The sequence below is a fragment of the Podarcis vaucheri genome (assembly GCF_965113315.1).
Source record: "Podarcis vaucheri genome assembly, chromosome: 1".
Classification (NCBI taxonomy): domain Eukaryota; kingdom Metazoa; phylum Chordata; class Lepidosauria; order Squamata; family Lacertidae; genus Podarcis; species Podarcis vaucheri.
Genome location: NC_138759.1, coordinates 15,625,531 through 15,651,096, shown reverse-complemented (window position 1 = coordinate 15,651,096; position 25,566 = coordinate 15,625,531). Strand labels below are relative to the sequence as shown.

The window sequence follows — 25,566 nt, the reverse complement described above, 5'->3', positions numbered from 1 at the left end:
CAAGAACACTGTCCAACCATCTCGTCCTCTGTTGTCCCCTTCTCCTTGTGCCCTCAATTTTTCCCAACATCAGGGTCTTTTCCAGGGAGTCTTCTCTTCTCATGAGGTGGCCAAAATATTGGAGTCTCAGCTTCAGGATCTGTCCTTCCAGTGAGCACTCAGGGCTGATTTCCTTAAGAATGGAGAAGTTTGATCTTCTTGCAGTCCATGGGACTCTCAAGAGTCTCCTCCAGCACCACAATTCAAAAGCATCAATTCTTCGGCGATCAGTGAGGCTCCTTGCTCTCCTGTATATATACCCAGGGCACTCCCACTGCTGGTTTGTGAAGGCATGTGCTCACGACATGAGCCACAAGCTGCCTTTGTCGTGTAGTTTCTTGAGAAATAGTGTGTTTTGATGCATTCCCCCCTAAAATCAGCTTCTATCCCATATGAAAACTTAAGGCATATGAAGCCATCCATGCCTTCTATCTGCCCACTAGTGTGGACAAAGAGTGGGCAATTTGTAAATACATCCAGCCACGCTGACCATTATAATGATAAGCAGAAATGATTTGAAATGCTGCTGCAGCATCGGCTGTGTTTTAAGCTAGTGATGTGTACACATCCTCAGTGTACACCAGGGTTTCTCAAACTTGGGCCTCCAGCTGTTTTTGGACTACAACTCCCATCATCCCTAGCTAGCAGGACCAGTCGTCAGGGATGATGGGAGCTGTAGTCCCAAAACATCTGGAGACCCAAGTTTGGGAAACTCTGGTGTACGCTAAGGCAGGAACTCAAACACCCACCCCAAGTCGGGCATGACAGTCCCATGTTCACTGTCTTGAGCTCATTGTAATGTCTGAAGACTCCCTTGGCAGAGGAAGAGTCCTGGCAAGATCACATTCTCTCTGGCTACCAGTTGCTGGAAACAATAATATAAATTGCTGGAAACAGGGACAAGACATCTATCGTTTCTGCTCTCAAATTATGAGCTGTGCATACGTCTACGGCCTAGGACCCTCGTACTCCCGGTATGCCCCACGGAGAGCCTCCAGGTCCATAAATAGCAACACCCTAGTGGTGCCGGGCCCTAAGGAAGTTAGATTGGCTTCAACCAGAGCCAGGGCCTTTTCAACACTGGTGGAACGCTCTGTCTCATGAGACCAGGGCCCTGCAGGATCTGATTTCTTTCCGCAGGGCCTGTAAGACAGAGCTGTTCCGCCTGGCCTTTGGCTTGGAGCCAATTTGATTCCCTCCCCCTCTTCCTTTTTCTTTTTCCTCCTGTGATGAGGCTGCATTTTAATATTTTAATGTTTCAATATTTTAATGTTGTATTTTAATTTTGTTTTTAAGTTGTATTCATTCAACTTGTTTTTATTATTGCTTGTTAGCTGCCCTGAGCCCAGCCTTGGCTGGGGAAGGTGGGGTATAAATAAAAATTATTATTATTATTATTATTATTATTATTATTACTGCAGGATGGAAATGCATGGACAAATGAAATTTGAATCTCCATGTTATTGGGTACCAAGTTGTTCTTCCTTTTGTTTTGCCAGCTGACCAAATCAGGGAACTGATTAAAGATCAAAGATTCTTTGAAGCCAGCCAACATCTCCTGGCCATGGAGAGGGAATGCAGCAGTGACTCTGGCAGCAAGCGCAAAGAGGACCATGTGGACCATCAGAGTGAAATTGAAGACCTGTTTGGACTTTTGAAGCAAGAGGTCCTCAGGATCATCCGGTCGTCCGTTAGCATCGCGCAGGCTGAGCCAGAACTCCTGAGGGATGCAGTGAGGACAGTAGCAGAACAGGTGGAGGAGGACAGGAGATGCACGTTGGAAGAAAAGGCATCTGGGAAAGCTGCGCATTGCCGGCCCAGAAGATGGAAGGACGAGTGGAGGAGTACAGTCCAGGAGTCTGTAACCGACAGAATGAAAGAGCCTCCGTTTGACAGCAACGAGGGCCTCTCGACAACTGCCCACAGCTTCCTGCACATGGGGAAGGCTATGAAAGATGACCTGATCACTGTGGTGAAATACATCAAGTGCCATTACCCGGAGGACTTCCAAGTGTGCAGCACCTATGCGCAGTTCTACCACAAGTGCTTCTCTTCTCAGATTGAGATGGTTGCCCAGTTCGAACTGGGCAGGAAGGACACTTACCTCCTCCTCACCTGGGTGCAGAATATCTATCCAAAGTAAGTAGCGGTTTTGCCCTGCGTCCGGGTTACGCTGCAAGTCTGGCCAGCCCAAAAGCAGACAGTGTGCCTCTCTGTTCACTGGCTGAACCTTTTCCTCTTTCCACATCTCAACATCTACCACCCAAATTCTGCATCAAACAAACAGCTGGTTTATAAAGAGTCAGCCCATTAGTGCATCTAACTGTCAGTTGCTCTCAGGGTTTCAGACAGAGATATTACTCAGGTCTACCTTTTGCATAGGGACGCTGGTGGCGCTGTGGGTTAAACCACAGAGCCTAGGACTTGCTGATCAGAAGGTCGGCGGTTCAAATCCCCGCAGTGGGGTGAGCTCCCATTGCTCGCTCCCTGCTCCTGCCAACCTAGCAGTTTGAAAGCACGTCAAAGTGCAAGTAGATAAATAGGGACCGCTCCAGCGGGAAGGTAAACAGTGTTTTCGTGCGCTGCTCTGGTTCTCCAGAAGCGGCTTAGTCATGCTGGCCACATGACCCAGAAGCTGTACGCCGGCTCCCTCAGTCAGTAAAGCGAGATGAGCGCTGCAACCCCAAAGTCGGCCACGACTGGACCTAACAGTCAGGCGTCCCTTTACCTTTACCTTTTGCATGCGAAGAGTGTGCTCTACTACCGAGCTACAGTGGTGCCTCGCAAGACGAAAAGAATCCGTTCTGTGATTCTCTTCGTCTAGCGGTTTTTTCGTCTTGTGAAGCAAGCCCATTGACGGATTAAAGGATTAGCGCTATTAGTGGCTTTTAGCGGCTTATGTGCTGATCAGATCAGCTGATAAGCGGCTTAGAAAAAGGGGGGAGGGGAAAAAACCAGCAGGAACTCGCAAGACATAGTCGTCTTGCGAAGCAAGCCCATAGGAAATTCGTTTTGCGAAGCACCTCCAAAACGGAAAACTCTTTCATCTAGCGAGTTTTCCATCTTGCGAGGCATTCGTCTTGCGGGGCACCACTGTATTCTGGACCTTCCCCTTTACACTCTGCTCTCAAAATGAGTTGTGCTGTTGACTAGGCTGTGGCTCAGAGCATCTGCTTTGCATACAAAATCCTCTGCTTTGACCCCCAACCTCTCCAGGCAGGGCTGGGAATGTGCCCTGTCAGAAATCCTGGAGAGGCTCTGTCAGTCAACGTAGACAGAACTGAGCCGGGTGCCCCAATGGTCTGACTCAGTAAATGGCAGCTTCCTATGTTCCTCGAACCAATAAAAGAGATGGAAAGTTGCTTGATGGTGCTCACCTCACATCCTTTAATGCTGAAGGAACACTGCAGAAAATGGAATTGAGGGATGGGATTCGAAAACATGTTTCGCATGTTTACTAGGGCTTTAAGGCTGCCTTTGCCGCATGGCAGGCTTTTGTCCCACACCCTTGAAAAATGCTGAAGGTTAAGGAAGTGCAGAAGCAGAATTTCAACAATCCAGGCATCCAATGAAATGTAGGCATGTTTCAGTGGGGGGGGGGCGGTGTACAACGCAGGAGAGGCTGAACCAGGGCGAACAGGAACTGAGCAGAACAGCTTCCTGTGCATAGTCTGATCTAGTATATGAAACAGTCTCCTTTCTTCCGTTGATCAGAATGGGGAGACAGGGCTCAATTGACTGTGGCATGTTCTGCTGCTGCACATTTGGATGCTTTTGATGATGATGACAAAATATATACCGTATTTTTCCTTGTATAACACGCCACCGTGTATAACATACCCCCTATTTTGGGGGGACTCCAAATAAAGAAATCCCCCATATGCACTATCCGTGAATAAGACGACCCCCCAATTTTAAACTTGAAAAAATAGGGGGGAATATTGTCTTATAAACAGAAAAATACGGGGGGTGTGTGTGTGTGTGTATATATATATATAACACCCATTTTGATTCTAATGGGAATCATTAAGCAACGGTTTGCAGCGAGATGGGGTTATGGCTAAACATTTCAAATATTTCTGGTAACCCAATTGCCACCAGGTCAGGTTCAAAATACTTCTGTTAATTCGCAAAGCCCTATATAACTTGGACCCAAAGTTCCTTACAGACTGCCTGATTCCTTGTGTTCCACCTTGATCACTGGGGTCTTTTCATGGGGCACTTTCGGGGATCTCGGGTTAAAAACTTAATTCGTTCCGGAGGTCCATTCTTAACCTGAAACCGTTCTTAATCTGAGGTACCACTTTAGCTAATGGAACCTCCTGCTGCAGCTGCACTATTTTTGTTCTCATCCTGAAGTAAAATTCTTAACCTGAGGTACTGTTTCTGGGTCAGCGGAGTCTGTAACCTAAAGCGTCTGTAACCTGAAGCATCTGTAACCCGAGGTACCACTGTACTTCACTTGAACTCCAATTCCCTTTCGGATTTCTTGTGTGTTGAAAAGCAGTTCCATTCAGCTCTCTTAACGAGTCCTTTAAAATCCTTTCCCCACCACTGTTTCAGTGCCTCATGCAAAGTACTGTGCTTGAGTCCCCAATAAAGAATTTGCTGGATCAACTGTTTACTCAAGGCTGTGAACAAGTCAGAAATGTAAATACACTGGCTATACAACGTAGACCAGCTTCACATTGGAGCCAAGTATTCTGTGGCTATGCAGTCAAGTCTGCTTTCACATCTGTTTTTCTTTGGGAATTGGAATCGGAATAAGCAGCTTCAATGAACTGCAAGGGATGTGAATGTGATCTTCTTTTGTCATTTCAGTGAAATCAGAAACCACCCCATTTTAGTGAAAGACTTAGACCAAGCCCATCTCGGAAGCCTTTTGCCGCTCAGGCAGATCAAACAGTTTGAAGCAGCGTACCTGACTAACGAAGTGGTAAGAGGCCTGTTTGTTTTTTATTCGTAATCTGCTGTTACGAAACGGTTTTTGTAGTCCACCCAATTTGTGTTTGAGCAAATAAGAGTGCCTTTTCACTTCCTGCTATGTTCATTGTGGCCCCTATTGTGTTGTAATAGGAGATCCCAAAGTAAGAGGGTGTGTCATGCAATACAGGAGTTGGCCGGGCCTCATTCAAGGCAGGCACAATTGTCCGCTGATGTGAGCTCGAGTCCAGCCATAGCTGGTGCTCAGGGTAGGCTCAGATTCCCTGCGCTAAAATAATGTGACTGCCTAGGACCCACGTTCCTACGGGACCGCCTCTCCTGGTATGCCCCACCTTAAGGTCCACAAATGACAACATTTTGGAGGTCCCAGGTTGCAAGGTGGTTAGATTGGTCTCAACTAGGGCCAGAGCCTTTTCAGTGCTGGCCCCGACTTGGTGGAACGCTCTGTCACAAGAGACTAGGGCTCTGTGGGACTTGACATCTTTCTGCAGGGCCTGCAAAACAGAGCTGTTCCGCCTGACCTTTGGTTTGGACTCAGTCTGACCCTTATGTTTCCCTCCCCTTATGGTTTTGATCTATGGGCTACTATTAAAATGAGGCTGCATTTTAAATTGCATTTTCCCCCTATTATGTTTTTACTGTAATTTTACTGATGTTAGCTGCCCTGAGCCCAGCTCTGGCCAGGGAGAGCAGGGTATAAATACAAATTATTATTATTATTATTATTATTATTATTATTATTATTATTATTATTATTAATCTTGTATGTGAAATGAAAGTATGTGTTGGGGGGAGGGAGAATTGTGAGATGGAGCTTGGGAACTGCTGTGATTGTGCAAGGTCACAACCTCTCCTGCTGCAGAAGAACTTGGAAGACTGTCTAAAGGGGAAGAGGTGACTTGCAGAAAATTGCACCATTTTCATTTGCAAAATGCCTTGCAAACATTCTCCCAAGCACACAGGAGCTTAATTGGAAGAAAATCTCTCTTTCTTCTTTTTCCCAACTATCCATGTTCTATTTTTGTTAGTGGTTGTGGAAGCAGGGATTCTTTTTAATTCTTCTTCTTTTTTATGCCACTTTTTGTTCCAAAGCAGCTTACAAACAAAATATAAAAATAACATAAATCGTATTGTAGCCTTATGAGGCTTTGCCCTCGAGTGAGAAAAATATTGCGCCCGGGAAAGGGAGATGGGAGTCAACAGTCAACAGACACTCAAGGAATAGTTCGGAGAAAAAGCTGGTAGAAGGAGCAAGTGTGATAGTGAAGGAAGGTGAGGACAGGTGACCTCACCTAGGCCCGAAGTCACACACCCCCCCCCAAAGCACGCTCAAAGCTTCTCAAAGCTTCTCAAAATCATTTTCTCAGCAGCTAAGCATCAGAAACATTCCGCTTGCTGTAACTAAAAAGATTGCAACAAGGTAGAGAACAGAGCCCATTGTCTTCTCAGGCCTTTCTCAGAACCACATTGCAACTTGCTTTCTCTCCGGGAACCATGCCAAAGCACAAGAATGAAACAACGGGAACACTCTGAAAACCCCCTCACCCCCTTTCCTGCCAAGAGTCCACAATAGTCCCAAGACAGCTTTCTGTTGTAGCAGGAACCCCCCACCCCAATCATTCAGTTTGTACAAACTTCACACACTCACACTCACACACTACATACGCCACACTTCTGTTATAAATTCATAGAAAAATCAACCATACATCGGATTTGCACTGTTCCATTTTTGTTTTACTCCATATGACAAGGACTATCAAAGGGGGGTGGCTTGGTTCTGGTCAGCCATAATCCCTTCACCATCCCAGCACATCCACAGGAGCCCTGCCCAGTTGCTATGCCAACCCTGATGGTCCTAGACAGAAGACCATCAAGATCACAAAGAACTTGCATATGGGAGTGGATTCAGCATGGACTGAAACAAAGGACAATGATCAGATCTTCCCTCTGGGGGCAGGAAACTGCCAACTCCCCTTTGTCTCCTGGAAGTGACTCATGGGGAGAGAGAAAGGAGGAACCAGCCAGGTGACAGGACACTCAGGTTACCACCACAACTCCTCCCTCAACCCCTCCATTCTGTAATGTATGCATGATGTCAACCCCTCCTTTCTGTAATGTATGCATATGTTTCTGGGGGTGGGCTTGACCTAGAGGATGGAAATTTCAAAAGTTTTTATAAGGTCTTGCACACCATCTTTCTGGGTCTTTTCCTCTCTCCTGCAAGTGAGGGGAACACCCTGTTGCAACAGTTCAATAAAGGCCAAGCCTACAGGCTGCTGTTTTGCTCCAAGTTATCCTGGTTGGTGTCTTTATTTTGTCCAAGGGAGCCCTCGGATTTTTCCGGTAACACTGTACATGCTCAGGAACCTCAATATGGGGCAGGACTCCTGAGGGAGGAGAAAGGAGGAGGGAACTGGAAGGGCTATATATGCTTGTGCACATGATTGTGAACTCGTGCATGCTTTTTGTGACTTATCACACTTGCTCCTTCTACCAGTTCATGGATGGTGGAAATAAAAGCCATTTCTCCGAAACTATTCCTTGAGTGTCTGTTGACTCCCACTTCCCTTTCCCAGGCGCAATATTTTTCCCACCCGAGGGCAAAGCCTCATAAGGCTACAATAGTTCACAAAAACATGCACGAGTTCACAGTCATGTGCACAGATTATATATTCCCCTTCCAGTTCCCTCCCCTTTCTCCTCCCTCAGGAGTCCTGCCCCATGTTGAGGTTTCCTGAGCATGTACAGAAAGCTCCTGTCTTGGACTCTTGGACTCTTGGCACCCTTCCTAGGAAAGGGGAATGAGAGCGGTTCAGCGTGTCCAAAGATGTTGCAACTAGAATGAGATAAAAGTCAGTTCTCAGGCCTGCTCTGACAGAGTCTATTCATTAGCCTTCTGAAGCCTTCTTGTAGTGATAAAAGTAACGGTTTGCCTTGCAAGAGCAGAGCAAATGGGCAGATGCTTAGCTGCTGAGAAAATGATTTTGAAAAGCTTTGAGAAGCTTTGAGCCTGCTTTGGGGGGGGGGACTTCGGGCCTAGGTGGGGTCACCTGTCCTCACCTTCCTTCAGTATAGAATACTTAACAAATCATCAGTAAAACAATCCCAAATCCCAAATAAAACAATTACCATTTATGTAACCCTATTAACAAAACAACTAAAAAATAAGCTAAACATCACAGTTACATCAAAAATCATATTATAGGATTCACAAAGTACAACAGCATTCATATCTATAAAACAATATTAACAACATTAACAAAATAGCAACAAAACAAACAAAGTGTTGAATTTGTACATGTGCTCTCCCCTCCAACATGACTCATAAACTTTCATTCTATTCAATGCATCAAAATACACCTGCATACAAATGCCACCTTTCTATGTGAGAATTTGTTATTACTGTTTGAAGAATTTTTTAAAATGGGGTTTATAATCTGCCCTTCACCGTATATAGTTCCAGGCTAGGGAAACACACAATAAAACAGGAAATAACAACACTCTAAAATCAGTATTCAGAACATTAAATGATAATTACAGTGGTACCTCAGGTTAAGTACTTAATTCGTTCCGGAGGTCCGTTCTTAACCTGAAACTGTTCTTAACCTGAAGCACCACTTTAGCTAATGGGGCCTCCCGCTGCCGCCGCTCTGCCAGAGCATGATTTCTGTTCCCATCCTGAAGCAAAGTTCTTAACCTGAAGCACTATTTTTCGGTTAGCGGAGTCTGTAACCTGAAGCGTATGTAACCTGAAGCGTATGTAACCTGAGGTACCACTGTGTACAATCACAAACAGCATTCCATGTGAACAGGCAAACAAAAGACAGGTGAAACAGCTCATAGCGGCAAATCTCATTCCCTCCCAAAGGGGACAGCTGGACAGGTGAAGAGGAGGACAGTGCGCCTGGCCCTTTAATAGTTGTGTAGAAGCTACTTGTGCTGAAATGTCCCTTTCGATGCAACTAAATGTGTAGGAGTCCCGCCCTTTTTTGCATCTGGCCAACTTAAAGTTGAATCCTAGACCTTAAGACCCTTCAGACACTTTTGATTGGCCCAGAGTAACTGAAACGTGAACACTGCTGCTAATCTGTGTTTTGGTGTTTTCTTCTTTCCTTATAAAGGATGCTGCTAAACGCTCCCTGGCTAACTGTCTGCAACTGGAAGTCAAGAAGTGGGCAGAGGGAAACGAGCCACCAAAACTAGCTGGTCACTATCACAGTGAACTTCATATAGATGCCATCCAGGTAATAAAATATGTCATACGTGTGTGGGCGCGTGCGCGTGCATTTGGTATATATGAAATACACATAGAGAGAGAAATACAGTGGTACCTCGGGTTAAGTACTTAATTCGTTCCGGAGGTCTGTTCTTAACCTGAAACTGTTCTTAACCTGAAGCACCACTTTAGCTAATGGGGCTTTCTGCTGCCGCCACACCGCCGGAGCCCGATTTCTGTTCTTATCCTGAAGCAACGTTCTTAACTTGAAACACTATTTCTGGGTTAGTGGAGTGTGTAACCTGAAGCGTATGTAACCTGAAGCGTATGTAACCCAAGATACCACTGTACACAGAGTTACACCACCAGCTGTTTAAAATACTGTATTTTTCACTCTATAAGACGCAGCAGACCACAAGACGCACCTAGTTTTTGGAGGAGGAAAACAAGAAAAAAAAATATTCGGAATCTCAGAAGCCAGAACAGCAAGAGGGATCACTGCACAGTGAAAGCAGCAATCCCTCTTGCTGTTCTGGCTTCAGCCTGCATTTGTTCCATAAGACGCGCACACATTTCCCCTTACTTTTTAGGAGGGAAAAAGTGAGTCTTATAGAGCAAAAAATACAGTAAATACTTTCCTTCGTAGGGAACTTATCTCACTTGCCCTTGCCTGAATTAAAATTTGGATTTAGTATTATGTCAGTCAATCCCAACAGATCCTGGAAGTCAATAAAATTTGTCTCCTGAGATACGGAAGCACCCCCCCCAAAAAAAAACCCCTCATCTTAGAAGGCCATATTCTACAGATTTTCTGCAACAGGAATAAATGCTATTTGACTGTGCCACCTCAAATTTATCTGATTACATTTGCCAGAGATCAGCTGAGGATATAAATTGCATGAAGCTGGGCACCAGACCCTCACCTCTCCCCGCATACTCCCAGAGGCTTGCACGGCCCAAGCCCAATGCCAGGGACTTGGACAAAAGCATGGCAAGCCCCTGGATTCCTTTAACGGAATTCCCTTGCAACACCAGCATTGGAGGGGTAGGCACTTACTCCTCCACCAACCAATTTTTTAACCAATGCCTAACCGCAAACCTTACAAGTTGTGACAATTTGCTATGCAGTAGGCAAAAACCAAATGATTCCATACAATCAGCCAAATGGACAAAATTCCTACCAGGCCCCTGCCCCAAAAGCAGACGACCCCATGACAGGCATAGCAAGGTCAAGCGCAAAATCCCCAGTTCAGGGAGGGTGGGTGGGTGATCCGGTGCATGCAGCAAAAGAGAAAGCCCAAAGCTGTGTGCCCGATATTTAAAACCTTTGAGCCCAACCCACAAATTGGTAACATCGAAATCTCCCCAGAAACACAAGTACCCAATCATAGCCTGTGGCCATCCAAACAGATCTGCCCAGCAACAGTGGGGTGGCTTGCTAGACCCCACCGCAACACGTGCTCTCTGTTAAGAAGAACATGCTGTTTACAAATTTAATAAATAAAGAATGATCATAGAATCAGAGCAACTGAACACACGTTGCTTGAAACCGCAGGAGGGGAGGCTGCCACTGGTCCATCCATGCCTCTGTCTGTAGAGCATGCAGCTCTCAATCTCAGGTTCATGGGTTTGAGCCCCATGTTGGGCAAAAAGATTCCTCCATTGAAGGGGGTTAGACTAGATGACCCTTGGGGTCCCTCCCAGCGCTGCAAATCTGTGGAATCTTTGGACTCCAGCCCACCACTATTCTTATGTTCTTAACTATGGATTGCCGGATATTAAAGTAGGAGCTGCAGTGGTGACTCTTGGAATTTTGTGTGTGTGTGTTTTTTTAGATTATCCACAACAAACAGAAAGAAGCTGAAGGCATTTCCGCACAGCTTGGCAAGCAAATGTCAGCACTAGTTTTGGAAGAGCTCCTGGCCTTTCTGCAAAGGTAGGATAGCAAGGTCACGAAGGAATGCGTTTCAGATCATGTCAGCGCAGGCTCTGAATCAGATGCCAGCTTTCTCGATAATAGTTTTTATTAGTTTTCGATTAGGTAAAGGTAAAGGGACCCCTGACCATTAGGTCCAGTCGTGGCCAACTCTGGGGTTGCGGCGCTCATCTCGCTTTATTGGCTGAGGGAGCCGGCATACAGCTTCCGGGTCATGTGGCCAGCATGACTAAGCCGCTTCTGGCGAACCAGAGCAGTGCACAGAAACGCCCTCTACCTTCCCGCCAGAGCGGTACCTATTTATCTACTTGCACTTTGACATGCTTTCGAACTGCTAGGTTGGCAGGAGCAGGGACCGAGCAATGGGAGCTCACCCCGTCACAGGGATTCGAACTGCCAACCTTCTGATCAGCGAGTCCTAGGCTCTGTGGTTTAACCCACAGCACCACCCCTGTCCCTAGTTTTTGATTACCATAATCCAATAATAGCCTCATTATATCAATGCCGAATTATATACAGACTTTCTAATCCTTACCTCATTCCTCCCCTGCCTCTCTAGCTACAAGAAGGCACTGGATATTTTCATGAGGGAGAAGAAGAACAACCAATACTTTGAAGCGACAGTAGTTACAAACATGAACAGTTGCTTGGGTTTTCGGTAAGTAATGAATGGCAACGCTGTCGTTTTGCAATACGCATAGTGGGCGGGTCAGGTTCATGGGAGCTGTGAGAACTGGGACTGATGGGAGTCGAAGTCCAAAACTTCTGGTGGGCACCAGCTTGGCAAAGGCTGTCACAGAGGGTCCGCCAGTCTTAATTTAGGCCAGAATCCCATGTTTCCCCCGTGGCCAGTACTGGGTGCCTCTGCAGACATATCAGTGACTAGCATCTATAAAATGATTCATACTTCAGTTGTCCAACCCAGTTCCAGAAGACGGAAGCTTTGTTTATGTAATGAAGATGGTCAAACGGATGAACTTCACCAATGGTACAGTGCCAGACTACATCCCTGCAGGGCGGGCTGCAGTGTTTCAGTGCGGACCCAGTTATATATATATTTAATTACTATTTTGAATGCAAGTCAAACATGCAGCTCCCAAGTATAGGGAGGAACACTTTCCCTAATATGGTTTTCCACACCAGGCGTTTTAAGGGTGCCCCTGAGCACATGCAGAGTGATTCTATGTTGTTACATAAGTTACAGGGAACCAGGCACAGGGCCTTCTCGGTAGTGGCACCCACCCTGTGGAACGCCCTCCCACCAGATATCAAAGAGAAAAACAACTACCGGACTTCTGAAGGCAGCCCTGCTTAGGGAAGCTTCTAATGTTTGATGGACTACTGTATTTTAATATTTTGTTGGAAGCTGCCCAGAGTGGCTGGGGAGACGCAGCCAGATGGGTGGGATATAAATATATTATTATTATTATTATTATTATTATTATTATTATTATTATTATTTATTGGATGTTGTATATTGGCTAAGAGGGAAGCTCCACCTCTGCCATAAATCCATTAATTTAGTTTGCTAGACTTACATGACAAGGTCATCCCACAGCGCAGGTGTCCCTTGCTCGGCTATAACAAAAAATAAGGGGCCCTGTGGCACTTTACAGGCAAGCAAACATAATTTGTTAATTTGTTGATGCTGGGTTTTTTGGGGGTTTTTTGCATCATTGCTTAGGAATTTGATGGCACTGGGTTTATTTGCATCCTACCAGGATGGCTCAGTTGGTAAGCAGGGGACTCTTCATCTCAAGGTTGTGGGTTTGAGCCCCACTATGGGTGAAAGATTCCTGCCTTGCAGGGGGTTGGACTAGATGACCCTCGGTGTCCCTTCTGACTCTACAATTCTTTTTTTCCCAATTTTTTTTTAATTTTCAGTAGATAAGCATAGTAAAAAAGAAGAGATTAACAATAATAAAGACAAACAAAAAATAGGAGAAAAAGAGAGAAAAGAAAAAACATATTACCACTTAATTAATTAAAATTAAGTGCCATCCATCTTCATAAACATAGTATTTGACTTCCTCGAATCTCTTCCATCCGAATTTCTTAGTAATTATTTGTAGCAGTTTCCAATATCAGTGTTTCAAAAGACCATATCACAGTCCTAATCATATTACATAACTTTCCTTATTGTACATTTTCTTATTTATAAATTTAATTCCATTTTAATCCTAGGCCTAATTGTTTCTTTCAAGTGGTTACATATCTTTAATATTACAATATTTATTCAAATAGTCTTTAAATTTCTTCCAATCTTCTTGGTGTTCCTCTTCTTTCTGGTCATGGATTCTACAATTCTATCATTCTGTGAGTTCATCAACTGCCGCTGCAAGAGCAGAGTTAAAGGCAGCAGGTGACGTCATGAAACAAGGGCAGGACAAACCACAGCTTCTTTCTTTCTTCCCTTCAGGTCCCACGCTGAAAAAACATCAGGACAGGACTATATCCGAGTGAAAATTGTTAATGCCCTTAGTGACATTGAGACCAGTGGCTGTGATGTGCTCGTTCAATGTGTGGTTCAGGAACTGCAGGTAACCCTACAGCTGCGTGATACACCTCTGGGTTTGCCCTGTGGATAGCTCAATCATCAGAGCATGAGACTCTTAACCTCAAGGTTGTGAGTTTGAGCCCCACGTTGGGCAAAAAACACCTACAAGGCAGGGGTTGGACTAGATCAGTGTTTTTCAACCTTTTTTGGGCAAAGGCACACTTGTTTCATGAAAAAAATCATGAGGCACACCACCACTGTGTGCGGAGAGGGAGATGTCAGAGCCCCGCTGCTCTCTATGGGGAATCGGATGACAGCGGACCGCCTGTCCACTCTCATCCGATCCCATCCGATCTGATCCCCACCCAGGACGGATGGAAAATAGGGTGGACACAGTCCGGCGCCCGCCTAGTGGGCGAAAATTTGACATTTTTTAAATAAAAAAAATCTTTTGAATTTTTCAATTTTTCCCACGGCACACCAGGCAACATCTCGCGGCACACTAGTGTGCCACGGAACAGTGGTTGAAAAACACTGGACTAGATGACCCTCGATGTCCCTTCCAACTCTACAATTCTCTGATTCTACTACAGTATATTGGAGGTGGCAGAACTGCCGCTCCTAGGACAACGCCACTCAGCCAGTTAAAGGGTGTGCATAGAAAGAGGATTAAAAGAAATAACTCACCACTCTGGAAACTTATACGGAGGGCAGTATAAAACATTACAAAACAAATTAGAACGAATAAGGCATCCAAAAAGGGCAATAAGAACTTGGTTCTTGCTTTTCTCCTCCCTTCTGCCATTCAGGCACCAGGGCCAGGGCATCAACCGTTGCCCAATGTTTTTTATTGTCTGAGGCAAAGGGCACTGAAATATACTCGGAGTCGAGTGTGGATTTCATGCTCTTTATTCAGCTCATAGTAGCGAGGAATGGAAGTTCCCTCAAAACATCTGCTTTATATACCTTATTTACACAATGGGCCCCATGTGATTGGCTACGTCCGGGATTCTCCTGTGGGCCAATCAGGTTGCGGATTCACTTCCACCTGGAGCTGGATTGGGTGGCTCCTGTGGACCAATCAGACTGCTGCATTCTGGATCCTATTGTTCTAGGACCAATCAGACTGCTGCATTTTGGATCCTATTCAACTCAGTACATAACAGGCACGATGGCACCCTCTCCTTATTCCCACTGCCCCAGTGGCTGAATCTTACTTCAACCCTGGCAAGATCCTCCACTCTACTGACAGGCAGCTTAGTCTCTGTCCTCCAACAGAGAGGAGCAGCCCCAGGGCTTAGGAGGAATAGCCGGGAGGCTGCTATTGCTGCCGTCCCCCAGCATCTGCCGCCTAAGGCGGCTGCTTCACTTTGCCTAATGATGGGGCCGGCACCGCCCACAAGCCTGGAGAAGGTCAGCCTGTTCTTGCTGTTCCTCTTCGCCACTGCAGCCGGCTTGCTCTGCTGCCTCTTGATCTGGTGAGGATATGGGATGAGCAAGGAAACAACCGTACTGGATGGAAGTGAGAAGGAGCTTCCACTGCCTTCTTGCTCATTGTCTCTGTCTGGGAAGCAAGTTGTGGCAGAGGAGGAGGAGCTGGCAACAACAGACTGATAGGGGAATAAGACGGAGGGCGAGGGCCTTATTGCCCAATGCCTCCACCCCAAATCTGGAGCCAGCACCGCCAGGTGAAAAAGAGGAAGGGGTTCCTGGGCCTTTAATAGCACCTGCTAAAATTCCCTCTTCTGCACAACTGTGAACAGTGCAGGAGTCCTGTCCCCTCTTTGCATCTGGCCACCCTTGTTGTGATGGACCCAGCCTGGAAGAAGAAGGGTTAGTGAGAATTGTCTGAGGTTACTGGCTGCCCTGCCCTCTCCAGTCTTAGTAATGTAGCATACCATATTTTGAAAGACTTTTCCGTTCCTTTTTCCTAATGTGCAAAAGTAGAAAAATGCAAATGTAGGAAATTCTGTTCCAAAACCTGAACTGTTGCTCTTGTGTTGAACTTTCCCCCAGCCTATTTTTAGAAAGTTTACCCAGAGAAGATGGGCTTCCTGCACTGATATTATTGATGAAATCATAGCAACCGCCATACATCATGTTTCTACACTGAGAGCTCTCAAAGACCCTCTTCGCCAGGTAAGCTAATGAAAAGGAGGAAGTTTTATGTTTTTTCAAAGACCGGCACTGGGATTAATCAGCTCCTGTAGCCTAAGGCTGAAAATGGGCAGTACAGTGGTACCTTGGTTTAAGAACAGCTTAGTTTATGAACAACTTGGATTAAGAACGCTGCAAACCCAGAAGTAGGTGTTTTGGTTTGTGAACTTTGCCTTGGAAGCAGAACATGTTCCTCTTCCTGTTGAGTGTGTTCCATTTGTAAATTGAGTCCCCCGCTGCTATGAGAAAGCAGGCCTTGGTTTAAGAACGCTTTGGTTTAAGAGTGGACTTCTGGAATGGATTAAGTTCATAAACAAAGGTACCACTGTAGTTTATAAGAGAGTTTAAACCTGAGAAAGGCTTTGCTTTTGATGCTGTACGCACACATTTCCCTTATGTATGAGTGTATGCACCGTATAGTGTTGGAGAAATTTTAAAAGGCTTCCTGGACTGGAGGTATCGCTCCCAGAAACCCAAAAGAAAAGGATGGAGGCACTAGGTGAAAATATATTGAAATTCAGGGGAGAAGTGAAAGGCTGGGGAAAGGGTTTAAACCACCCTTTGTTGATGTTCTACAGGGATCCAGCATTCACAGTTCCAGTCTGTCTGCCGAGCGTCTTAAGTTTGGCTCAAAAAAGAGACTTCCTCCGTTTCAATTCCTTGGCCTACCAAACCAGCTGCGCTCACTTATCATTCTCTACTGCTTGTAGTCCTTGACCTTTTTCCAGTTTCAGAGGCTCAAGGGCTTGACCAAACCACAAGAGCCCTTTTCCTTTGAAAGCTTGCTTTTCATTCCAAAAAGCCAATGTAAACTCACAAGGGAAGGGTCATGCATTCAAATTTCCTACTTTTGTCTTCTTAAAATAATCTACCCAGCTAATGGAGTTAATTATGAGAACCAACAGTCAACGTGCAGCAGGAACTCTTGGGGGGGGGGGAGTTTATGGTTCCCATCTGATAGTTCTTATGCTTTGTACATTGTTCGCGATCATAACTCACTCAATGTTTATTTTTTCTGAAATCTTTTTGGAACAAATTATGGCCTATTAAGAGAGCCCATAAGCTAACATGGTTACAGTTCAATAACACATACCCCCCCCAAAAAAAGTTTTCTGCATTTCAGCTATATAATTTAGAAAGAAGATGTTTTGTTGCTGCTATCATTAAACAAATGGGAACAAAAATTCTTTGCAATCCAGTATAGATCACTCAGGAGATCTTCCAGTAAACCCCAATCTGCCTTCTACCCATTCCTGCTCTAGATAATTATAAAAACCAGTTTGTTTTCAGAATAACCAGTTAGGCAAGTTTGGAAAGTCTTTCTCTTGGTATTTTTAGAATTCAAGCTATATTGATTTGTGTGTGTCTTCTGTCTCCTTCGTCTGATCGCAAAGGACTAACTACTTTTGCTTCTTTTGCTGTAGGCTGTCATTGAGAAAATTCACTTCTTTCTGGTCCAAGAGTACATTTCAAGGCTTATGAAGAAGAAGGTTAGCTTGAGGACCCCAGAACTGCAAAAGAACCTGTCTGAGCTTGTCCAACAGCATGCCTCTATTCTGTGCACATTTTGCTTAGAGAATGTAAGTCTTGTTTTTCACCATGGGCTTTTCGGTCTCGACATGCAGCCCCTGACATTTAACAAGCTACTGCTGCATGCTGTTAGGGATAATAATAATAATAATAATAAATTTTATTTATATCCTGCCCTCCCCAGCCGAAGCCAGGCTCAGGGCGGCTAACAACAATAAAATAATACAACATTCTAAAATCATTTCATTAAAATTAATTCAACTCAAATTGATGGCAACCATTAGGCTAAAGTTCTGTGAAGTTTGCCAAAGGAGGGAGTCAGGCTGCGCCCTAACCAAAGGCCTGGTGGAACAGCTCTGTCTTCCAGGCCCTGCGGAAAGATGTCAAGTCCCGCGGGGCCCTAGTCTCTTGTGACAGAGCATTCCACCAGATTGGGGCCATCACTGAGAAGGCCCTGGCTCTAGTTGAGGCCAGCCTAACCTCTCTGTGGCCTGGGACCTTTAGGATATTTTTGTTTGAAGACTGTAAGTTCCTCTGTGGGACATACCAGGAGAGGCGGTCCCGTAGGTACGAGGGTCCTAGGCCATATAGGGGTTTAAAGGATGAGAGAGAAATGTGATTCAGTTTGCATTTAAAGATGAACCTACCTAATTTTCACTTTCTGAAACAATGCACGAAATAAAGCACAGCCATCCTTCGAATCTTACCCTTCTCCAGATGTTGCCATGCAGTTCTCCAGCCAAGCAATGTGTACAGAAATGCATGTTACCATGTAGTGTGTGCATAAGAATACACATCTTTGTGAAAAGAATGTACAAAATTGCATTGCCTTGGGGAAGACTATTTGCAAAAATTCCTGTGTTGGGCAAAATCGCTTACAAATCTATATATTAGGAGAAATTCACACCAGAGTGTCGGTGAATTTTTGTGAGGATATATATATATATATATATATATATGTATAAAAGTAATCACAAACTGATGGGCAAATGTGGAGGACTGAAGATTAGAAAAAATCAAAATTGATAGTCACCCATCGCTAGGTGCTATGAAGCATTTTTTGTGCATAATGCTCAGCACGTATGGTTGGGAATAAGCCATGTTTGACATCCTCATTTCAAAATAAGGGCAGGTCCAAATCATACATTTAAAGCACATCCAACACATATTTAAAGCACATGCCTTCTCCAAAAGAATCCTGGGAACTGTCGTTCTCTGTACTCTTAACAAACTACAGTTCCCATGATTCTTTGGGGAAGCCATTTGCTTGTGGTGTGGATCATCTCGACACATGCACAGGCAAGAGAGTTGACAAACAAAAATGGCAGGAAAGGGGAGGCTAGCCGGACCAGAACCCATAGTCCAAGTTTAAGGAGTCCAAGATCAGGGCAAGGAAGAGGTCAGAACTGCATGAAAGCCACACAGTTGTCCCAACAAGTTGGCATGCCCAACCACCAAGCTTCCAAGGTGAACTTCCTCATGAGGCTCCTGGGCCTTGCGAGACTGTTGAGTGTGCAGACTAAACTGAGGTGGGTGCATCTCTTCCCAGTGACGGATGCGCCACCCAGGCTGTGCCCCCCACTGCAGCTCCTGGTTCCTCTACCTCTAACGGTGGGCTGGTGCTCTCCCTCTGTTGCTGTGCTCCAGTCTCCAGGGCTGAAGAAGGGAACTGAGATGCCTGCTTCCCCAGCCAGGGCTGCCACATTCCATCTCTTCCAGCCTCTGTGCCCTGGCCTCAACCCCCTCAGGTCATTCTCTGATTCCTCCTCCTCCATCTCAGCCTTCTGCTTCATCTTTGAGCCCAGCAATGTCTCGGGACTCACAACTCTTGGCTTCCAGCGAACAAATTTTAGCAAAACATATCTCTGGCAAGATATATACCACATCACATCTGTATATTAAGCTGTTAAAATATTATTTAAGATGTATAATCTGGTATCATGGTTATAATGGAGCCAGATGTCTATCTTCATATCCACATGTCTTCGGTGTGAAATGTAGAGTGCCGCAGTCTAGAATTTCTGTGTACTTTTATAGGGCAGGGTATTGAGATGCAAGAAACATGAGCTGAAGAGGTGGGGACATTTTGAGCGTGCCAGATATTCGACATCTGGCAAAAGTTGAAGTGTGTGTTTTGAAATGTTCTTTAGCAGAATAAATAAATAGCAACGTAGTTTTCAACCTGTTTGCCTTCATGGGACATGTTTCTAATATGGCTTGTCTGCCAAAAATCTCCTGAGCAGATTTCTGTGAATATGGTGGGGACTCTGCCTTGAGGGTCTCAGGGTCTCCATAGCAGTCTAGTCCTTTCCTGCCTTGTGATTCTATATTTTGAGTATATGGATGGCCTAATTTTTATCTGGGGTTTTGCATGTTGACTGACTCAATGTGGTCTTTTTAACTTGATAGGGGTCCACTGCCAAATGGCTGGGTTATGCTCTCCCAAGCCTGGCTGAAATCATCAAACTCCAAGGTACAGATACTGTCATGGTTGAAGTCGGAATGCTTGCCAGTAAATATCCAGATATCAGGTAAGAGGAAAAGAATTTATGACCTCACTTCTCGGGCTGCCAACACAGAGCCACCCTATGTAGGTCTCCTCAGATGTAATTGGGGCTTACATAGAATTGCAGCCATTCATTCAGTTTCTTGGACAGGTTCCTCATCCCTGAGCCTCACCAGTTTGCCTTCTGTGAAATGGGTATTTTATTGTGCTTTGTGAAGTCCAGTGTGCATGTTGGGTTGGGTTTGCGCCCCATGGCAGCCAATTTGTGGTGGTGCCCAAATGTACCCATGGGCCCCAAAAGGTTGGCAACTCCTGGGTTACATGGAAACTTTGAGCCAGTGTGGCAGCAGTGCCACACTTGGGTAAGATAGCACCACCCCCATGAAATAAGACACCACAGATTTCATAAATTTGAATAATATAATCCAGCTAGGAAGTTTTTGCAGCAGGCAGACATAACTGCTGATATAATCACATGCCTGCCATCTTCACATCGTCAAGAGCAGGCATAGGCAAACTCGGCCCTCCAGATGTTTTTGAGACTATAATTCCCATCATCCCTGACCACTGGTCCTGTTAGCTAGGGATGATGGGAGTTGTAGTCCCAAAACATCTGGAGGGCCGAGTTTGCCTATGCCTGGTCTAGAGCAGTGAAAGCATGAGATTGCTCCCTCAACAAACGCTTCTCGCTTCTCTCGCTTCTTCCAGACATAGCCTGGCAAAGCCAAAATTAGGCCATATGTTCACTATAGCACCTTTAAAGCACAATCATACCTTTTTTGTAATGTTTTTATTTATTTTTCATGGTACAGGCGATACATTTTGAGAAAGCAATTGTTACAACAGTAAACAACAAATAACTTGCCCTGATAAAATTACAGACTTTTGTCATGCTGTGTAATAAAGTTTTGTTTGATTGGTCTAAGAGATCACGCCACATTTTCCCATGAGTGTTGGGTGGATTCCTGCCTCCGTCTGAACAATTTACATATTCAATAAACATTCGCTACATGTTATAAAAGGAAAAGGGGTTGTGTCTTCCCTTTGCCACTCTGGCCTGGCTTATTAATTTCCCAGTCAATGCTGTTGACCGTACTCTAGTATCTGTGTCCAGCCCAATGCCAGTTTTCCAACATCTAGCAGCAGTCATGGTTTCCCCCAAAGAATTCTGGGAGTTGTAGCTGCTGAGAGTTGCTAGGCGACCCCTATTACCTTCACAGAGGTACAATTCCCAGTTTAACAATCAATCCCTCTTCCCAGGGAACTCTGGGAATTGCAAGCTCTGTGGAAGCTATGTCTATTTAAAGTGGTATCACAGTGCTTTAGCTGCAGGTTGGGAATCTATTCCCACTTCAATGAAACACTTCCACACCTGGCATTTTGCTGGCGAATTGATACTCTAAATTAGAGTGCCAATCCCTCCCATCCCATGCATTAAAAGGGTGCCTCTCATACTGATTGCCACTAGTCCTCATGAGTACAGGAGCACAGGAGGCAGAGTTAATGTCAAGAGAACTGCAATGTTGGCTGTAAACTCCCCAGACAGGAAATACCTGTTGAACAACAAGGTAAGGACCTCTTTTAGTCACATCCCGTCACTTGCTGCCTTTCCTGCTAGGAAAGACATGTAGAAACACTATTCAATGCGTGTATCTTTTAATATTCTCATCTGCAGGGCAACCAAATTGATCAAGGGGGTAGATTAACTTCCCTATGAAGAAAAGTTGCAGAGTTCTGGTTTCCCCAGCCACTCTGGGCGGCTCCCAACAGAATATTAAAAACGTGATGAAACATCACACATTAAAAACTTCCCTAAACAGGGCTGCCTTCAGATATCTACTCAAAGTCAGGTAGTTGTTTTTCCTTGACATCTGAAGAGGGGGCGCCACTACCAAGAAGGCCCTGCAACTGCACTTGACGCAGTGAGGGAGCTGCCAGAAGGCCCTCAGTGCTGGACCTCAGTGTCCGGGCTGAACGATGGGGGTGGAGATGCTCCTTCAGGTATACTGGACCAAGGCCATTTAGGGCTTTAAAGGTCAGCACCAACACTTTGAATTGTGCTTGGAAATGTACTGGGAGCCAATGTAGGTCTTTCAGGACTGGTGTTATGTGGTCTCGGCGGCCTACTTGCAGACTTCCCACAGGTATCTTGGTCAGCCCCTGTGGGAACAGAATGCTGAACTAGATCGGCCATTGGCCTGATTCCTGCAGCCTCTTCTTAGGTTCTTAGATAAATCAGGGACAGCAGTCGAGTTCAGAGAGTTGGGAGTCCCAGATTTGCTCTCTTTCGTTGAATATTTCTACTGCCTCTGTGTTGCTGTATCCTTTCAAATTCTGACGCTCCGTGTTTCCTCTTTGACAGCAAGGAGCACCTGTCCGCCATCTTGTACATCAAAGGAAACTTGTCCCGCAATGAAACCAGAAGCATCCTGAGTGTGCTGGACATTGGTGTAACTGCTACCTTACCCCACAAACACTTGTTTTCGACAATCAGGGTGTGATGAGCTTGCCTGTTGCCTCTTGATTGACTCAAACAGCTGCCGTTCATGGGAGACCTGAATTCAGCTCCAGCCTCCTTCCAGACTCAGCCACATAGTTCAAAAACCAACCCCAGGTCCTAGTTTTGGAAAAAGCGGCTTGATCTTTACGCCGCTACCAGAATGCCAGGATAAAATGGAAGTTGGCTTAGAGGTCCCACCAGATTCAAGGGCCTGTGAAGTCTCCAGCATTTCCTCTGCTGCCTCAGTTTTCCCCATCTCGAAAATGGGATGGGATCTCTGTCAGGCTACCTCACCTGGGTGGTGCTGGTGTGATGCCAAAGGGAAGCCTTCGTTTCCTGTTCCTTATTAAAGCACTTGAAAGAAAAGCGCAGTAGCTGTTTGCACACGTTTCTTCCTTAAATAGAAAGGATCCTTTGTAAAATGGATGGACGGAAATGGAAAAGTCCTCAAAATGTAAATAGCACTTGGAATGTTGTCTTGATTTTTTTATTAAAAACAAAATGAAGTAAAAACTCCCAGAAGCTGCTTCTTCTGTGAAAAGCCCTTTTGGGCTCTAGGTAGATGGCTGTGAAAACCACATGTAAAATTGTGATGTTTTGCTCGATAGTATGTATTGATAATGTACTAGCATCTTGATGACAGTCTGTGTGATATCAGGATTGCTGTTGGTGTGGCTTAGGGATTAGGTGCTACACTTGGACCTGGGTTCAAGTTTCTGCTTCGGCCACAAACGATGGTTTTCAGGCAAGTCACTCTGTCCCACCCTCTCTCTTTTTTCTTTTTCTTTTTGTATTTCTCTTTTTTTAACCTTTCTGGAAACCACTTTGATGGCATCAGTCTGTGGAGCAGTTTGTATATAAGATAAACAGCCAGCCTCACAAGCTTATTGTGATAAAATCAATGAAGTATTTTCATGTATGCTGCCTTGAGCTGCTTGGAACAAGCAGGATACAAATGTTAATAATAGTAATATTAATAATAATAATAATATTGTTAATGTATCTATAAAAAGAGTGTAAATATACCACTGTACAGATGTTGCTTCAGTTTCTGCTTGTGAGTCTCCTGGTCCATAGTCATTGTTTTGCTATCCAGTGGTTGTCGGGGGTTTTTTTTAGTTAAAGCATCCCAAGTTGTCATTGTATACCAAGTTGTACAAAATAAAGGTGCACTTATAATATTTAGTAAAGGTGTCGTTGATCTCTTCCCATCCTCCAGCTTTTAGGAGCATGTTTTGAAAGCCAAGGGTTAGAATTTGCCTCCTAGAGAAAGTGGGAAGCAAGAAGAAAAGAAGAGTTTGGATTTGATATCCCGCCTTTCACTCCCCTTCAGGAGTCTCCAAGCGGCTAACAATCTCCTTTCCCTTCCTCCCCCACAACAAACACTCTGTGAGGTGAGTGGGGCTGAGAGACTTCAAAGAAGTGTGACTGGCCCAAGGTCACCCAGCAGCTGCATGTGGAGGAGCAGAGACGTGAACCCGGTTCCCCAGATTATGAGTCTACCGCTCTTAACCACTACACCACGCTGGCTCAGATATGTAGTTAATGCTAGAAGTAAGACAGGAGAGGGGGAAAGTCTGGAAGCTCGAAGCTTTCTTGGATCCGGCCAATGGCCTTTCTAGACCCCCCATCCTGTTGTTAGGATGGCCAATCAGATGCCGATGGGAACCTGAAGAAAGTACTTGAGTGCAGGAGCACTTCCCCCACTTGTGATTCTCTATAACTGGCCATCAGAGACATCCTGCTTCTGACAGGTGTGTTGTCAAGCAATAGAGAACACCCGAGGAGTTGTGTTCTCTAGCAATCCTTCCTGTCCGCTGTTCTTCCTGGCCTTTTCACCAGTGGCGTAGCGTGGGGGGTGCAGGGGGGCCAGCCGCACGGGCGCAACATCTGGGGGTTAGGGTTAGGGGGCGCAAATCCACGGGTTAGGGGGCGCAAATTACTTGCCTTGCCCCGGGTGCTGACAACCCACGCCACGCCACTGCTTTTCACATCCCTCTTGCAACGACTGCCTGTTGTGGCTCCAGTGAAAGAAATGTGTCAGGCGACAGAGTTGATATGTACTAAGTTGAATAGGATCCAAAATTCAGCAGTCGGATTGGTCCTAGAACAATAGGATTCAGAATGCAGCAGTCTGATTGGTCCGCAGGAGCCACCCAATCCAGCTCCAGGTGGAAGTGAATCCGCAATCTGATTAGCCTACAGGAGAATCCTGGAATTAGCCAATCACATTGTGTAAATAATGTATATAAAGCAGATATTTGGGGGGAACTTTCATTCCTCACTACTATGAGCTGAATAAAGAGCATGAAATCCACACTCGACTCTGAGTATATTTCAAGAGTGAAAAGCATAACTGTAGAAGGAGAACACATACTGTTGGGCCAGATAATATTTGTGTAACCGAGCCAGAGAGCTAACGAAGGCCATGTGCCAGGGTCTATCATAGCAGCCGGCCTAAAGTGAGAAGAAAATGGACTTCCTGTAGAACGGCTGAGCTTTCAAAAGTGCTTCGGAGATGCCGAAAACTATTTGGTGAGAAAGGATGGGGGTGGCTACTTTCCCCAAACATGAAAATATTGCTTCTGGAGCGTCTTAAGAATACCTTGGAGATGGCATGCAAACCCCAAATATGTGGATAAGCTGGATCAACTATGGAAAGTCACAATCAGGGTTTTTCAGGTCCAGACAAGGGCTGTTATGTCTAGGAGGGTCCCATGGAAGAGAACATCCCACCAGCAGCATGTTCTCCCACTGCTGCTGCTCATGGTTGGTGGATGAAGGAAGAATGAGGAGTCACATGATCCAGCTTTAGGATATTAAATAAACAAGAGTGGTGTGTGTCTGTTTACTTGCTTGTTTGCGTTTGTGTGTGTGGTATCTTTTAGCTGTTTCTGTGTTTCCTATAAGGTAACTCAAGTCCCTGTCTGGGGGGAAAGCAGAATATGAGAGAGAGAGAGAGAGAGAGAGAGAGAGAGAGAGAGAGAGAGAGAGAGAGAGAAGAGAGAGAGTTTACAGGGCACAGTGTATGGCTAATGTGCTATATGTAGGAATGGGCAAATCAGTTGCTCTCTGTTTCTCATTTTTCATGTTTTAAGTTCTCCACATTTCCACATCAGTTAGTGATTCATTTATTTCTTCAGTTCTCATGAAAGTGCATCAGCATTTTAGTGAGAATTTCTCATAACAGACACATTTCTGAATACATTTTTTCCTAATGTATTACATTTTTGCAAAGCAT

At 45.1% G+C, this 25,566-nt stretch overlaps 1 protein-coding gene across 1 annotated transcript in view; it reads left to right on the top strand.

Annotated features, from left to right (window-relative positions):
- TNFAIP2 (TNF alpha induced protein 2) overlaps positions 1 to 23,515 on the top strand; it is a 30,086-nt gene extending 6,571 nt beyond the window's left edge. Inside the window, exons 3-12 of the mRNA XM_082217749.1 lie at positions 1,539 to 2,178; positions 4,861 to 4,975; positions 9,105 to 9,227; positions 11,035 to 11,135; positions 11,695 to 11,793; positions 13,555 to 13,675; positions 15,649 to 15,771; positions 17,214 to 17,369; positions 19,729 to 19,850; positions 22,188 to 23,515. Coding sequence (XP_082073875.1) covers positions 1,539 to 2,178; positions 4,861 to 4,975; positions 9,105 to 9,227; positions 11,035 to 11,135; positions 11,695 to 11,793; positions 13,555 to 13,675; positions 15,649 to 15,771; positions 17,214 to 17,369; positions 19,729 to 19,850; positions 22,188 to 22,326 — 1,739 coding nt within the window. The 3' untranslated portion in view covers positions 22,327 to 23,515. The remainder of the gene's footprint in view (positions 1 to 1,538; positions 2,179 to 4,860; positions 4,976 to 9,104; positions 9,228 to 11,034; positions 11,136 to 11,694; positions 11,794 to 13,554; positions 13,676 to 15,648; positions 15,772 to 17,213; positions 17,370 to 19,728; positions 19,851 to 22,187) is intronic.
- The last annotated feature ends 2,051 nt before the right edge of the window (positions 23,516 to 25,566 follow it).